Source organism: Fusarium vanettenii (genome assembly GCF_000151355.1).
Source record: "Fusarium vanettenii 77-13-4 chromosome 1 genomic scaffold NECHAsca_1_chr1_3_0, whole genome shotgun sequence".
NCBI lineage: Eukaryota > Fungi > Ascomycota > Sordariomycetes > Hypocreales > Nectriaceae > Fusarium > Fusarium vanettenii.
Window position 1 is genome coordinate 3,196,454 of NW_003315881.1, and position 14,505 is coordinate 3,210,958.

The 14,505-nt window shown below is 52.3% G+C and overlaps 3 protein-coding genes across 3 annotated transcripts; 1 reads left to right on the top strand and 2 right to left on the bottom strand.

The window, feature by feature from the left end:
- Positions 1-117: 117 nt before the first annotated feature.
- NECHADRAFT_30853 (uncharacterized protein) lies at positions 118-3,716 on the bottom strand (the record flags this gene model as incomplete). Its single annotated transcript, XM_003054447.1, has 3 exons — positions 118-3,050; positions 3,153-3,346; positions 3,463-3,716. 3 exons carry the CDS (start codon positions 3,714-3,716, stop codon positions 118-120), a joined length of 3,381 nt encoding a protein of 1,126 aa, XP_003054493.1.
- A 4,640-nt stretch (positions 3,717-8,356) lies between these two features.
- Positions 8,357-11,202, top strand: NECHADRAFT_57597 (uncharacterized protein; the record flags this gene model as incomplete). The annotated part of the gene is made up of 3 exons (XM_003053743.1): positions 8,357-8,819; positions 8,871-10,322; positions 10,383-11,202. The coding sequence occupies 3 exons, from the start codon at positions 8,357-8,359 to the stop codon at positions 10,766-10,768; spliced, it is 2,301 nt and encodes a 766-aa protein (XP_003053789.1). The 3' UTR covers positions 10,769-11,202.
- A 96-nt stretch (positions 11,203-11,298) lies between these two features.
- On the bottom strand, positions 11,299-13,913 carry NECHADRAFT_31247 (uncharacterized protein; the record flags this gene model as incomplete). The annotated part of the gene is made up of 2 exons (XM_003054448.1): positions 11,299-11,492; positions 11,546-13,913. 2 exons carry the CDS (start codon positions 13,911-13,913, stop codon positions 11,299-11,301), a joined length of 2,562 nt encoding a protein of 853 aa, XP_003054494.1.
- Positions 13,914-14,505: the final 592 nt, after the last annotated feature.

Genomic DNA, 14,505 nt, shown 5'->3' on the forward strand with positions numbered 1-14,505 from the left:
GATGTGATTGTTATCAACTCTTTGATTCGATGACTTCGCTGTGTCCACCTCCAATGAATGCTACTTCACTAGACAATGGAACTGTAACCACTAAACAGTACACATACAGTACTCTGCCTACTCCGTGTCTGCAGGCCTCTCGATATCCATGCTCTCCTTCTCTTTTGCAGGAGTGTCCTTGCCCTTCTTCTTAATTCCGAAGCGCCACGCGTTCATCCGGCTCTCCTTGGCGTCCTTGGAGCGGAAGCTGCCTGTTCCCAGCGATGGACTGCTCGTCATGCTCTCAGTGCCTCGTCCGAGGGGAGTTGGGTCCTCGCCAAATTCATCCAAGTCGCCAATGCTGGACCGGTGCTCCGCAGACATGTTCTTCTCCGAGAAAGTGGCACTGCCTGGCCCCTTCTTAAAGAGACCCGAGTCCTTGCCCAGTCTTGAAGACAAGCTAAACTTACTCGAGCTTCCCTTACGGAAGAGCTTCTTGACGACATTCTCGGGGTCCTTATGGCTAGGAGCATTATGATCCGTCGAGTTGGAGGCTGTCGAGTCGAGATTCAAAGACTCGTGGGACTCTGACACTGACAACTGAGTATGCACCGAGAACGTATCTCGAGACATTCGCGAGTCTGAAGGTGAGTCGTCTAGGCTAGGAGGCACCTCAATTGAGGGTGCGAGTGCCTCCTTGCTCTTTGATCTTCCTTCCTTGGACTTGTCCCGGTGTCGCTCTTTTTCCTTGCCCTTGGACTTCTCTTTCTCGGCACCAGAGTCCTTCTCCCTACCGCCAAAGATGCTAGCCATAAATGTAGGCGCCGTCGGGTTAAGACGTTGGCTCATGGATGCTCTGTGGCTCGGAGGACGAGAGCCAATGACACCCACTTGACTAGGTGACGTTTGAGGGTTAAGTAAGTCGTCGACATCCAAGATCTCGTCCTCGGCAGATGCAAGGGAAGTCTCTAGATTAGATGGAGACCCACCGATTGATGGCCGACGAGAAGGGTTCCGTGAAGGCCATCGCCCTTCATTGGCCGACCACATGCGGTTTTTAGCAATCAAAGAGAAGTCACCTGGTACTCCCCAGATGGAACCACTGTCCGTAGAGGGTCGTGGAAGATCTGTCGATGCTATCGATGCTGGGCGCGAGTTTGGCGAGTCTCTGTCACCAGTGAGGGCTCCTGCGCTGCTGGCGAAGGGGTTAAGCCGGCGAGTCGAGAATGACTTTGAGCCAGACCCAGCAGTTCGACTCGGCTCTGGACCCCCATGCGGCTTCATCCAGCTAAAGCTGATCCTGCGCTTGGCTCCTGACATCTCGTGGTCTTCCAAACTTCGAGGGAATGATTGGCTCTGGCCTGGTTTAAGAGTACCAAAGAGAGGTCCTAGTTCGTCGGATGCCTTCGGGGCTCTGTTACGCTGGAAGTTAGACAGCAAACTTGTCAGTCTGTGCCCAGTTGCCGGGGGTGCCGTTGGAGATGTGTGCAGATTCAACGACTGAGCGTCGCTCTCTGTGTATTGAGGGAACGGTAGGTTGTGCGATGAACCCTGCGGGCTAGAGAACACATTTAGTGACCGGCCGTCCGATGAGGCAGGAGACTGCGGGTGGTCATCCTCGCCAGCTGTGATAGCCTCAGGCAAGAAATGAGAAGGTGGAGGTCTCGGCTCGGTGTCCTCGACAAGGTCGTCAAAGATATCAGATGGGAGGAGAGCATGCGCGGTAGGGCTCAGAGGTCCGGCGGCTGATCTAAAGTCCGATTCTGACTGACGATCGTCGGGGTTATCAGCAGAAATGTCCATGAACAACCCTGGGCCAAAACCTGCGCGGGTGAAACCAGTCGAAACGGGGAAGCTGTCCTCGGGAATGGCGAATTGGCCGGGCGGAGACGACAAGTTCAGGTTGGAGAGAGAATTGCTGTTCCCGCTGAGCCGCTTGTCCTGGGTTGACACTGGTGGTTCATATTCCAGGGCCGCATCTGCCTGGTTGTAGTAGGCAAGGCCGGATTGGTGTTGAAGGGCTGCCAGTTGTTCTGTCAACGCCCTGATGTGCATATCCAGCTGATGACCCTTCTTAGTCTCAGCAACCAGCTGGCTGTGCAACTCTTTCCGCCTGCCTTCCCACTCCTTTCGGACTTGGACATCGTTCTCCTTCCACTGCTCGTCGTTGCCCCCTGGGAGTTGCTCCCGGGCAGCCTTAAGGTCTTGAAGCTGCTTCCCCTTGTCTTTCAGCTCGGCTTCCAATTCTGCACACTTCTCTTGAAGCTCCGCGTTTGACTCGTCAAGCTCTTGGCCTTGCTTATCGCGGTTGACTGCCAACTCTGTCTTCTGTGCTTCAAACCCCTCCCTCTCGTTCTTCATCCTCTCAACTTCGCTTTCGAGCTTGGCAATGTTGTCTCGAACCTTGGACTTTTTCTTCTCCTTCTCGTTCAACTGATCTCGTTTTCTCCCACGCTCCTTCTCTGCAGCACGCATCTGCTCCATCGACGTTCTCACGCCAGATTTGAGCTGTGCGGTCTGGTCTTCCTTTTCCCTCAAAGCTTGCCTCTTGGCATCTTTCTCTGCCTTCAACTCCTCTTCCTGCTGTCGAAGTTCGCATTCTTCTTTAGCGATCTGAGCAACAATCTCGTCAACCTCCCTTCTCGTAGACTCAAATCGGCGGTTAAGCTCATCCAGAGACAGTTCCGGGCCATCTGACGTGGATGCCCTAATTTGCGGCTGATCCAGGCTTGCGACAGACGGCGAATGTCGCCGATTGACCGTATTTCGTCGCTGGCCAGGGGCGGCCGTGCTCAAATCAGACGTGGACGCATTGTTACCATCGAGAACGGGGGCTGCCTCAACAGAGGGCACGGGTGGCTTTCTTTGCGAGTCGGCATCGTCTGTTTCGTCCCCAAGTCTAGGGCGGGGGTGATCGTTGTTGGCGAAACTTGTGGGCACGCGAGAGTTGCCAAGCTGAGGTTTGCCATCCTTTCCGAAGGTTCGCAGACGAAGAACCTGGCTTCCAGCCTGGAAGTTGTTCGGACCGACAGCTACGACTCGAATGTTGTAAAAATGGTCGGGCTTGAGCCCTGTAACGGTAATGGCAACTTCGTTTCCGGGTGAATCGCCGACTATAAGGGAGCCATGTCAGTGGCCACGACAAGGCAAGAAGAAGATACACCAGCACCCACCATGAACGCCATTGACTTGGATAGTGTATTTTTGCACAGGTCTGTTGCTATTGGGTCGAGTCCAGCTCAAGGTAGCGGCGTCGGATCGAATGCCAGCAAGCGACACGTCGGGAGGCTCAGGCACGTCGACCCCGAGAATGTTAATGAGGTCAGGGACGGGTTTCCATAGCGTCTGCCACGAGCGATGCAGCAGCCTTGGGATTGAGAAGACAGCAGTTAGCACAAGCAAAGCAGAGAGGAGGAACTACTTATGCATCTGTCGAGGGACATGAGGGGCAGAGGGAGAGGTGACGTGTTGGGCAAAACTCACCAGACGACGGCACCGAGTGTCAGAACCATCTTAAAGTGGTGTATCAGCAGGACATGGATGCGAATATCTAGCAATGCCTCGATGGACTCCGGGGACATGTGCTCGAGCAGACGTCGAGGGTCAACGAGGAGGGTGATGCTGCAGAGCAGGGCGTAGAGCAAGGCCTTCTGGTAGCTGGCGCGAGGGCTATAGACCCACCAGAAGCCGAGAACGCTGAGGATGAGAGTGGTTAAGACGGGCAACTCCCATGACATGTTCTCAAGCGCGGTCCCGGTCCTGGAGGATGTTGATGCTTTGGAGACGGACCCAGGCGTCGAGAGTGTCGTGTGGGATCCAAAGGTCGGGTCGGCAGATGCCAGTGGGCAGGAAAAAAGGCGGGCGTGGAGCGTGGAGATCCGGGCAGGTTCCAGTTAGGCGGTTTTCCCTGCTACAGCGTGTCCAGTAAGATTGTCGGCTGCAGGGCTCCAAGTGCGGGCGGGAATATGGGCACTGTACCGGCCGCAAGCGATCTGGCATGAATGGGTGCGGTGAGGCGGATGTGACCGTGTCATCAACACTGTGCTCTGATTGTGGTGCTGTTTCATCACGATTCCCATTCGCAGTCGCCAGCGCCTGTTTTACTTTTATTCGACCAGGGCAGGGAGCGCTTGTTGATGGACGGATGGATGCCTCCTCAGATGACCTGCGCTGGCTGCTTACACGTCTTTTATCAGTGATGCAAAGCGTAGTATCGGACCGCCCGGACGATGAAATGCTTGGTCCGGAATGGCTCAAAAACGAGGCGTGCGCACTAGTTCAAGGAGTTGGTCTGTAAACGTCAGTGATGATGTTTCCGGTTGCGAATCTTTAGTTGGCAAAAGACGGGCTCCGTATCCAACGGGTGTTCTGCAGCAACCAACCACCCGCCGATGCCTTCTGTCACAGGAACAAGCCGCACGTCTGTCATCGGCTGTAAGTATTTAACGTTAAGGTTTATGCCAGTTGCCGGCCAGCATGGAATGTTTGCGAGACGTAAAGATGCATGTGGCAACTGGCGATGTTGTAAAAATAATGTTGTAAAAATTATCCGATGCAACCGCGCAGAGACTGCAATGAATTATAGCTCAATATCCAGTTCCCATAATACCCATCGTCCAACACATGGGGAAAAAACTCCGGAGCTTACTGCCACGAATAGGCTCCCAACCCATAATCAAGATCCAGCTTGGCAGCAGCAAGAGCCGAAAATCGCCTCACGTTAGCGTCCGCTCCTCTTCGGCTCCCAGGGTTTCTAGGGCTTCTTCCAAGCTTCCCAAAAATGCATCGGGGCTTTGCCCAACTCGGCATCACCCATCCTTGTCTTGTGCAACGGACCGATCATGCCAACGTCTGGTCTGGCTCCAGACATGTGAGATTGATTGTCAAACCACACAGCAAGCGCATGATCCCTGATGCTTGGTAGCATGAATTGCTCGACACGGCGCCTGACGACATTGGGTAAATAACAGTCACTAACTCACAGTCATAAGGGTAACGAGTGAGCAATCGGGCAATATCCCACATTGTTCATCCACTGCGTTACGCACGCGTGGTCGGTTTCTCCGGCCTCAAACACATGGATCGATGACATCAAATCACCTCGGCACAACGAGATCAAATACGAAAGCCAGCGAGAATAATGGCAAAAAAATGGATAGCTGGCGGGTAATCTCCACTGATTCCCTGCGGCGTCAAGTTCAAAGTAGTCGGTACTTGCAAGATACTGCCCCTCATTCAGGCACAAGCCTCGGGATCACGAGAAATCAGGGACAAGAGGTGAGTGTGAAGAACTTGGCGACTGTAATCGAGATCTATCTCTCCGATTGCTCCTCGCCTGCTACAGAACGCTAGAGAGTGCCAAGACGCCAAGTTTTGTTAGAGGAGAAGTCTCCAATTAAAAGTTCACTTCTACGGTTTGTGTGTAACGTAGCACGAGAGGCAAGATATAAACGACGCAAAAGACCGACAATGCACCTCTCACTATGCCGAAGACTATCACTATGAAAACATACCTACACATATATAAAAATAATAACAGATTAAGTATCAAAAAGACCTTTTCTTCAAGGAAAATAGGCATACCTTAGCACTATTTAATATCTCTTGTCATTCTTAACCTGAGTGTATGAGTATTTGACCCTGGTGGGAAATGAATCACTGCCTAACCAATGAACAGTATAGAAGATGAATAGTAAGATGAAAAATAAGAAGAATTCACACTATGAACAACAAACAAAAAATAAATAAATATCCTAGAACTTAACCAACTTACCGGTTTGGCAGAGGTCAAATAGGATAACTAGAAAAATGCGTGACCGATTCTCATTGTCGTGGCCATGAGTCAAATCCCAGACTTCTTTTTGGGTAGTGACTTTGTTCCAAAATACCATTTGACTTTAGTCAATTGAACAGATTGTCACTGCCCGTCATGGGTCACATAAAGGATGTGACTGAACAGTTATGCTCAGGGTAGCTAGTGAATAGGAAGTGTTGCTAAGACGAAGCACCGAATAGCTCACACAAAGTAACTGAAACAGCCAGTATCATAGAGAACCCCTCATAGTGATTGTCTGAGGCATTGGTCGTTATATCGTCAGATGTACATATATCAGAATCCGGGCAATCTTGTAGGCATAATTCTCAACCGCAATAATAGGGTAGGTAACTTATTTGTAACCTATTTGACACCTACAAAATTACAGCTTGCACACATGTCTCCTATCGATAAAAACATGCAGAACACAGCCGGAGAGAGTGTTGATGAGTCCAATGAAGCAGATTTGACTTCTAAACCTGATTCTCGAGACAAGAGCTTTGGGCAAGACTGGTTCTTGACTGCCCTAGGTGAGCCTTCAAGGCAGGCAGATCCTTTGCGTCTCAAAAATGACATTCTTGATGAGTTTCTGGCAAAGTACAAAGAAGCTATTGAAGAACAGCAATTAGAGAAAGGAAAGCAGGGATGGAGCCCCAGCCCCCGCGAGTTTGAGCAAGTCTTTAGGCCAACAGGCATGTCAAGGCCCTTGCCTCAGTTTAAAAGCCAAGTCGCCCGTGAGTGCGAGCGCCTCATCCACCAGCTAGCAGGAAAGCGGCACGGGAGGAAGCAGACATTGCCATGGAACTGCTGGATAGATGTCTATGCGAACGCTGAAAACAATGTCTGAAGTCGTTGGGTGGAACAAGGCATTTGGGGACATAACTGGGGTGACGCCTGGCCCGACTTTCGTTCCCCTATGAAACTGGGTGAGTTCATGAGAGGTGAAGGTCCTGCCTTTGGGTGTGCCTACGAATACATCATGGGCAAGACAACGACGGTCATAACTCGCTGGGCGCATGAAGAGCCCATACTTTCTAAGACACCAGGGCATGAGGTCGAATGCCGTCAATGGCGCCTTCAACAACTCAAGCAGATATTTGAAGCCACTCCTGAAGTCCATGATGTAGGGGCGTCTCGTCCCAATCGCCAATTTGAATATCAACTTTCCAAGGAGTACGAACGGATCAAGGATGAGCTCGACTTTCGCGAGCCCGGACACCATCACGACGTAACTACGTTAGCTCGGTACAGTCTGAGAGAGAACTGGATTCGAGATGGCATCTGGAGCCCTGCTTGGGGCATCTTGCCAGGACCAGAGTGGGAGCATGAGATGGACAACGCAATGTTTGACAAAATTTCTCAGCCAAGGTGAGAAATCTTGGCGTATTGTCCAGGATTCGAGTGTGTGAGCCGTTTGTCCTTTAGAAGCTCTCAACCTCCAACATACCCTACACTTGTAGGAGAGAAAGGGCTTGGGTATTAGGCTAGAAATCTTAATAGCAGAAGAAGATAGGTATTTAGTAGAAGCGGATTTCTTGCTTTAAGAAGGTGAACAATGATCAGCGTGGTATGTGACTCTGGCCATGGTTGAAGGTTCAGACTTGACAAGGCGAGCGAAGAGGATGGTATGTATTGGACGTCGTTATTTTGCAAGGTTCTTGGTGCTTCCTTGCCATTGGATTACTTTAGACAAGCGAATACACACAGAAAGAAATTTGCAAAATTATTCCATTGTCAAATAGAGAATGCCTTGTGAAACAAAGAACTGTCAGGCTATCCCATGCATTGTCCTCAAAGATTCATGTGATAGATTCTGCTGGGGCGTCTACCTAGACCCCTGCGCGGTAGAGGCTTGTACCCTCTACAACGACCTGTCAGCCCCCCAATGTTGGGCAGGACGCCCCTCAACGCCCAGGACGGGCAGACGCTGCGAACTTCGTCATTCTGAGCTTCCTGTTACTGCACCGGCCGCGGGAGTAAAACGCCTCCATGCGCTCCCCTTTTTTTACTCGATCACACCTCGTTGTCATCATTTTCAGTCATCATATCTTGTCTTATTTTTTCCTCAAGAACCCTCGAGACTTTGTACAGTTCATATTTACACGCTGCTTTTGACCTCTGGTGACGTATTCACCTGACCGGCAAAAAGACTGACCCGCCCAACCAACCAGCAAGCGTCCTTTTTTTTTGTACCGGGTACCTCGCCCGCTTCCCGTTGCGCTCAACCCGCCTCGACCGACCCGTCGATTCGACTGCCCAGTCCCCCAACAATCCGCATTCCGTCCGCCTTGAACTCTTCTTGATAAACATCCCGTACGCTTATTCCCTCCCTCCTTGTACGGGTAAAGGTTGTTTAGGCTCCTGGTTGTTCTTTGACCTTGACCGACCGTTCACTCTGTCGTACCGTTCCGTTCCGCTTCTTCAAGCTTGTGATCGACCGCCCTTCGGATCGTCGTCGAGTCGGCCCCGCGACAAGCCGCTACAGTTTCGCACCCAGCCTCGCCTCGTGGAAGAAAAAGAAGAACTCGAGCGCTTCGACGTCTTCTGCCCGCCAGAGGCAAGATGCAGTACGTGCGCGGCCTCAGCGAGTCGGTCTCGACAGCATGGAACTCGATCAATCCAGCCACCCTCAGCGGCGCTATTGATGTCATCGTTGTCGAGCAGGAAGATGGCTCGCTTCTCTGCTCACCGTTCCACGTCCGCTTCGGGAAGTTTTCTCTTCTGCGACCGTCGGATAAGAAGGTCGAGTTCAAGGTCAATGGCGTAAAGCAGAACTATTCCATGAAGCTCGGTGAGGGCGGCGAGGCCTTCTTTGTCTTCGAAACCACCGACAACATTCCCCAGTCGCTACAGACATCGCCCCTCGTCTCCCCTGCGTCTAGTCCCGCGAGCAGTCCACCTCTGGACCCTGAGCAGGCTTCAGCAGCTGGTTTACAGGAGCCAGAAGCCTTTGAGCTCGATGCCTCCGAGAGCAAGCCTCGTCGACCGCCTCCTTCGGTTCTACATAACAAACAGAACGAGCTTGGTATGTGTCTGACTTTGCTTATTCTATGACACCGACTAACCTCCTGTGCAGGCATGATTACGCCATCGACCTCTCCTGAACTACGCAGCGCTCGTCCAGTATCCGGCGATTGGTCTTCGAGCATACCCCGACCGCACAGCGACGATATCCTCCGCCAGAGCGCCCGGAGTCATGATCGGGACGGGAATAGTTCCATTGATGGAGACTATGTTGCTTCTGAGCGGTCCCTTAGTCCACCCCCTCTTGGCCCTAGGGAGGCCCTTGAGCGTGCCAGGGTACTCTCTAGGGAGTTTTCCGCCGCCAACATTCCTAACAAAGTCACCGACACGGGCGACCTCATGCTGGACATGACTGGGTTCAAGAGTAATGAGGAGGATATTCTCCGGGCTGAGATCCTCGCTCGCAAGATTCTCTCTGAGGAGCTGGATGGCAATTATGACATCGGCGCGCTCTTTGGTTTCGATGGGGAGGGAAACCTGTGGATCTATAGCAGCGAAAGCGCCAAGCAGGCTGCCATGAACAAGACGATCGAGGCCTCTCTGCAGTCCCATCGTCAGCATATGGCAGCCGATGCTGTTTCGGACCCCGGATATCAGAGCGACAGCAGCGATGCCACTGCGGCGCCTCTTATCTCCCATCGCCGATCCGAGTCTGATGCTGGTCCAGGGGACCTGCAGACACCTCCTCGGACACCGCCTGGCTCTTCGGGCCACGCAGGAGATCCTAACAGGAACTATGCCAAGACCTTACGACTTACTAGTCAGCAGATCAAGGACTTGAACCTGAAACCCGGAGCGAACGTCATGGCCTTTACTGTCAACCGAGCAACATGCACGGCAAACATGTATCTCTGGAAGCACGAGACACCTGTTGTCATCTCCGACATTGACGGTACAATTACCAAGTCGGATGCTCTGGGGCATGTGTTGAACATGATCGGCCGTGACTGGACTCATTCGGGAGTTGCCAAGCTCTACAGCGATATTTCTGCCAACGGGTACAATATCATGTATCTCACAAGTCGATCAGTCGGCCAGTCTGATACTACAAGAGCATATCTGGCTGGCATTGTCCAAGATGGCTACAAGATGCCCCCAGGGCCTACCATTCTCTCCCCTGATCGAACAATGGCGGCGTTGAGGCGAGAAATCTACCTTCGCAAGCCCCATATCTTCAAGATGGCTACTCTCCGAGATATTCGCAACCTATACGGCCCGGACCGTACGCCCTTCTACGCCGGTTACGGAAACCGATTGACTGATCAAATCTCATATCGAACTGTCGATGTACCGAGAAACAGGATTTTCACAATCAACTCCAACTCGGAGGTTTCTCTCGATCTTTTGAGTCTTAACAAGCTCAAGATGAGCTACGTCAATATCAACGAAGTCGTCGACCACTATTTCCCTCCGGTGAGCACACTGGTCAAGGGCGGTGGTGAAGAGTACACGGATTTCAAGTACTGGCGGGATGATCCTCTCGCCATGGCCGACTTCTCGGCGAGTGAGAGCGACGAGGATGATGTTCGTCCAGGACGGCAAGCTCCCGTGTATGCTGATGAAGATGATGAAGACGATGAAGACATCGATGACGAAGAGGGAGAGGAAGATGACGAGGACATGGATGAGATCGGCGAAGGCCTCGCCGATAGCTACATTTCCCGCGCATCCATGGACGAGTTTGCAGAGGCAGAGAGTGTCTTGAGTGGCAGTGTCGACGAGGAGCGTCTACGAGCATCCATGACACAGGACCTCCAAGAAGCCGATGACGAAGACGAGGAAGATGTATATGCAGATGGTGAGGAGGATCACGAAAACGAACAAGAGGGCGAGGACGCCTCTGGCGAAAAATTGGCCGTTGAGCATCAGCACAAGCGAAAGACCAGCGTCGTAGAGGACGTCCTCGCCCAGCACATCACTGGGGTTGGTCATCTCTCCGTGGAGAAATAAAAAGAGTCGGAAAGTGAAAGCTAAGTATCGTTAACAGGGGACTCGGGTAGCAGCAGCTCCTCACGACACAGAGTAAGGAGTTTTTCTGGATTCATGGCGTTGGTCCTTTTCTTGCTTTTCCTTACATTTTAGAAAGAGTCGTCAGTTTCAAGGGGCGTGTGCAGAAAACATGGACTTTTCAGGGGCCGTGTTGCGCAGAGAACGGGTGGAAATAGGGGCGATGATGGAATTACCAGGCATACATCTACGGTGGCATAGCGCGGCGTTGAGCATCTCTTGCATCTGGAGTGATCAGAGCATGGCATTCTGCGTTGCCGCAGGCGAATAAAAGCTTTGCTGTACATCCAGCTAGAATATCACTTGAGCATATCGTTGCCCAACTACAAGACATCACTCATCAAGATCATCAACTGATCGGAGTCATTACGAGCAATATTCAAGTGTCAGCATTTTGAAACCAAGTCTACTCCCATATCCCAACCCCTATCCTAAAAGAAATCACGCCCATCCATCTCCTTCTAAGTTTTACTCTACTGTCGGTTCATGTGCTCAATACGGATCTCGACGGCCCGTCTGTGAGCCTCAAGCTCCTCAACCTTGGCCAGCTGCATGACAGCAGAGCCGACGTTCTTGAGTCCTTCGGCGGTAAGGTTGGAGCTGGTGATGTGCTTCTGGAACGAGCCCAGGTTGACACCGGAATACTGCTTGGCAAAGCCGTAAGTAGCTATAAAACCGTCAGTCACGCGTCACATACTTAGGAACCATTTTGAAACTTACGCAGCGAGTGGTTGACACCAGCAGAGTAGTCGCCAACACTTTCAGGTGTCCAGGCACCAACAAACACACTGCCAGCATTCATAACCTGGTCGACAACCTTCTCGGCATCCTTGAGCTGTAGAATCAAGTGCTCAGGGGCATACTCGTTGCTGATACGCATAGCCTCCTCAACATCCTTGACCTGGACGGTAACAGAGTGGGCGATAGAGCCACGAACAATATCAACTCGGGGGAGGGCCAGAGCTTGCTTGTGAACTTCGTCCTCGATAGCCTTGAGCTGCTCCTCGTTCAGGTCGACAGCAAGCAGAATGACCTGACTGTCAACACCGTGCTCGGCCTGAGAGAGCAGGTCAGAGGCAACAAAGGCAGGGTTGGCATCCTTGTCAGCAACCACAAGAACCTCGGACGGACCAGCAGGCATATCGATACCCACGCCAGCGTTAGTGTCGTTGCTAACGTGCATCTTGGCTGCCGTCACAAACTGGTTACCAGGTCCCAGAATCTTGTCCACCTTGGTGACACTCTCAGTGCCATAAGCTAGGGCAGCAACAGCCTGAGCACCTCCAGCCAAGACGATACTCTCAGCACCAACCTTGTGGGCGACGTAGACAATCTCAGGGGTAATCCGGCCATCTGATCGAGGTGGCGAGGCAAAGACAATCTTCTTGCAGCCAGCCACCATAGCGGGCACACCCAGCATCAAAGCAGTGCTGGGCAGAACGGCAGTTCCACCGGGAATGTACAGGCCAACCCTCTCAATGGGTCTCGAGAAACGGCTGCACACAACGCCTGGCATAGTCTCGACCTGGAGGGCCTGCTCCTCATTCTGGGCAGAGTGGAATCGTCGGATGTTCTCGAAAGAAATGTCGATCGCCTTGATAGACTCGGGGGAAATATCCATCAGCTCCTTGGGGAAGGGAGCCTTAAGGACGGGCGACGTCAAAGAAGTGGCCTTCTCAAACTTGTGGGTATATGAGAGCACCGCCTTGTCACCACCGGTCCGCACCTCCTCGATGATGGGCTTGATGATCTTGAGAATGCCGTCAGGAGATTTCTGAGAGGGGCGCTTCAACTTCTCGATGAGCTCAGCCTCAGAGATCTTGGAAGCGTCGATTCTCTCCATCTCGATACGACCATCGGCAGGCTTCTCGGCAGGTGGAGGTGTAGGCTTCGCAGGGGCAGCCTCAGTCTTGATGCCCTCCTTTTCGGCCCACTTGCCCTTGGCATTGCCAGCTCTTCTCTTCACCTTAAGGCTCTTGGCATCAAGGTTTGCCTCGATATCAGCCAGGCTGACACCGGCGCCAATGGCCTTGGTCAGGGCAAAGTAGATGAGGTCGGCAGCTTCAAAGGCAATGTTCTCCTTGGTTGTGCCGTCGCAGAGCTCCTCAGCCTCCTCCATAATCTTAGCTCGAAGTAGCTTCTCGTCGGAGAACAGACGAGCAGTATAAGACCCGGCAGGGGCAGACTGTTTCCGAGACTTAAGGGTCTGCTCCAGAGCAGCAATGCCATTGAGATCACCAAAGCATCCAAACTGCTGCAGGTGGCAGAAACGACCCTTCTGGTTGACAACAAACTTCAGAGTGTCATTGTCACAGTCAAGGCCGATTCGCAGCAATTCCTGAGTGTCACCAGAGGTGAGTCCCTTGACCCAAAGTCCCCGTTTCCGGCTCTGATACACTCCAGCCTGAGTGCGCAAAGCCTCAAGAATGCTCTCCTCGCTCGTGTAGGCAAGACCCAAGGCAATTCCAGCATCATCGGTGACCACGGTGGGGATAAGGCCGTCAGGTCGATCAGACTTCCAGTATGACGCAATCACTTTGGACAAAACCAGTCTTGTCGAGTCATTTTTGTCGGTTGTGAGACCAGTAGAGGGGAGAATCGGGATGGCGTTGCATTTCTTAGCCACCTCAACAAAATTCTCCAGGGCAGTCTCCGGTGTTGGCTTGACGAAGAGGTTCTTGACCTTTCTGGCACTGGCTTCCTCGATGAACTTGCTGAGCTCACTCGATGAAGTATCGAAGTCCTTGATCAACAGGCCGCTTTCCGTAGCCGCGGAAAGGTCAAGGTTACACACAGTCGGGATAACTCTTGCGCCAAACTCTGTGTACTCGGAAATGTTCTCGGAGGGGACAAACACTTTTCTTACCCCGCCATCGAGGAGAGCAACCACGTCGTCAGGGCTGCTCAGGTTCGTAGCGTCCATGTGGACAATATTTCCGGCGGCGGGACGGCCCCAATCCTTGGAAGCTGTCTCATAGAAAGGAGCTCCAAGAAGAGCGACCTCCTGAAGAGTGAGGCCATTGTCGGCAGCTTGTCCCTCAGGACTAGCTACACTGACCAGGAACGGCAATGGGAGGGTCGTCTCCATACTGCAAGGACCCAGGAGGAAGAATTGATGTCAAAAAACTCAAAAGGACAAAGTATGGCCGCGAATTGTTGATTGGAAGTTCTAGATAAGTGAGTCAAGGCCGATCGCCCGCGAGAAAAGTTGTGAGTGATGACTGAGTCCTGCATCGGCGGCAACTGGTGGGGCACACCTTCCGTCTTTTCGCCCCTGCCCCTCCATCGCTTCCTTCCCACTCCCGAGAAGCAAATCCGGCTTGCGCAAATGGATGAAAAATTAAGGTGTGGTCTGTGCTTCCACTGCAGGGTATCTTCGGATTATCAGAAAGTCCGAGGCACTGCTCGCTCAACCGCAGCCGCATGAAGCTATCAAACGACTGGCCATCAAACGGGAAATTCTTCCAAACTTCCTAATACACACCAAGCCCGCAAATTCGCTGTTTGTTTTATTCTCCCATCTTATCCAAATTCAAAAACTCATCATCCTCATCTATTTCCACATTTATTCCATCGCAAAAGCTGGCCTAATTGTGGACGCGACAATTGCATCGCGCCGGCGCGACACTCGAAAGCTAGCCTCGCGATCAACTTAGACATCTCACGACCGGTCGCATCGC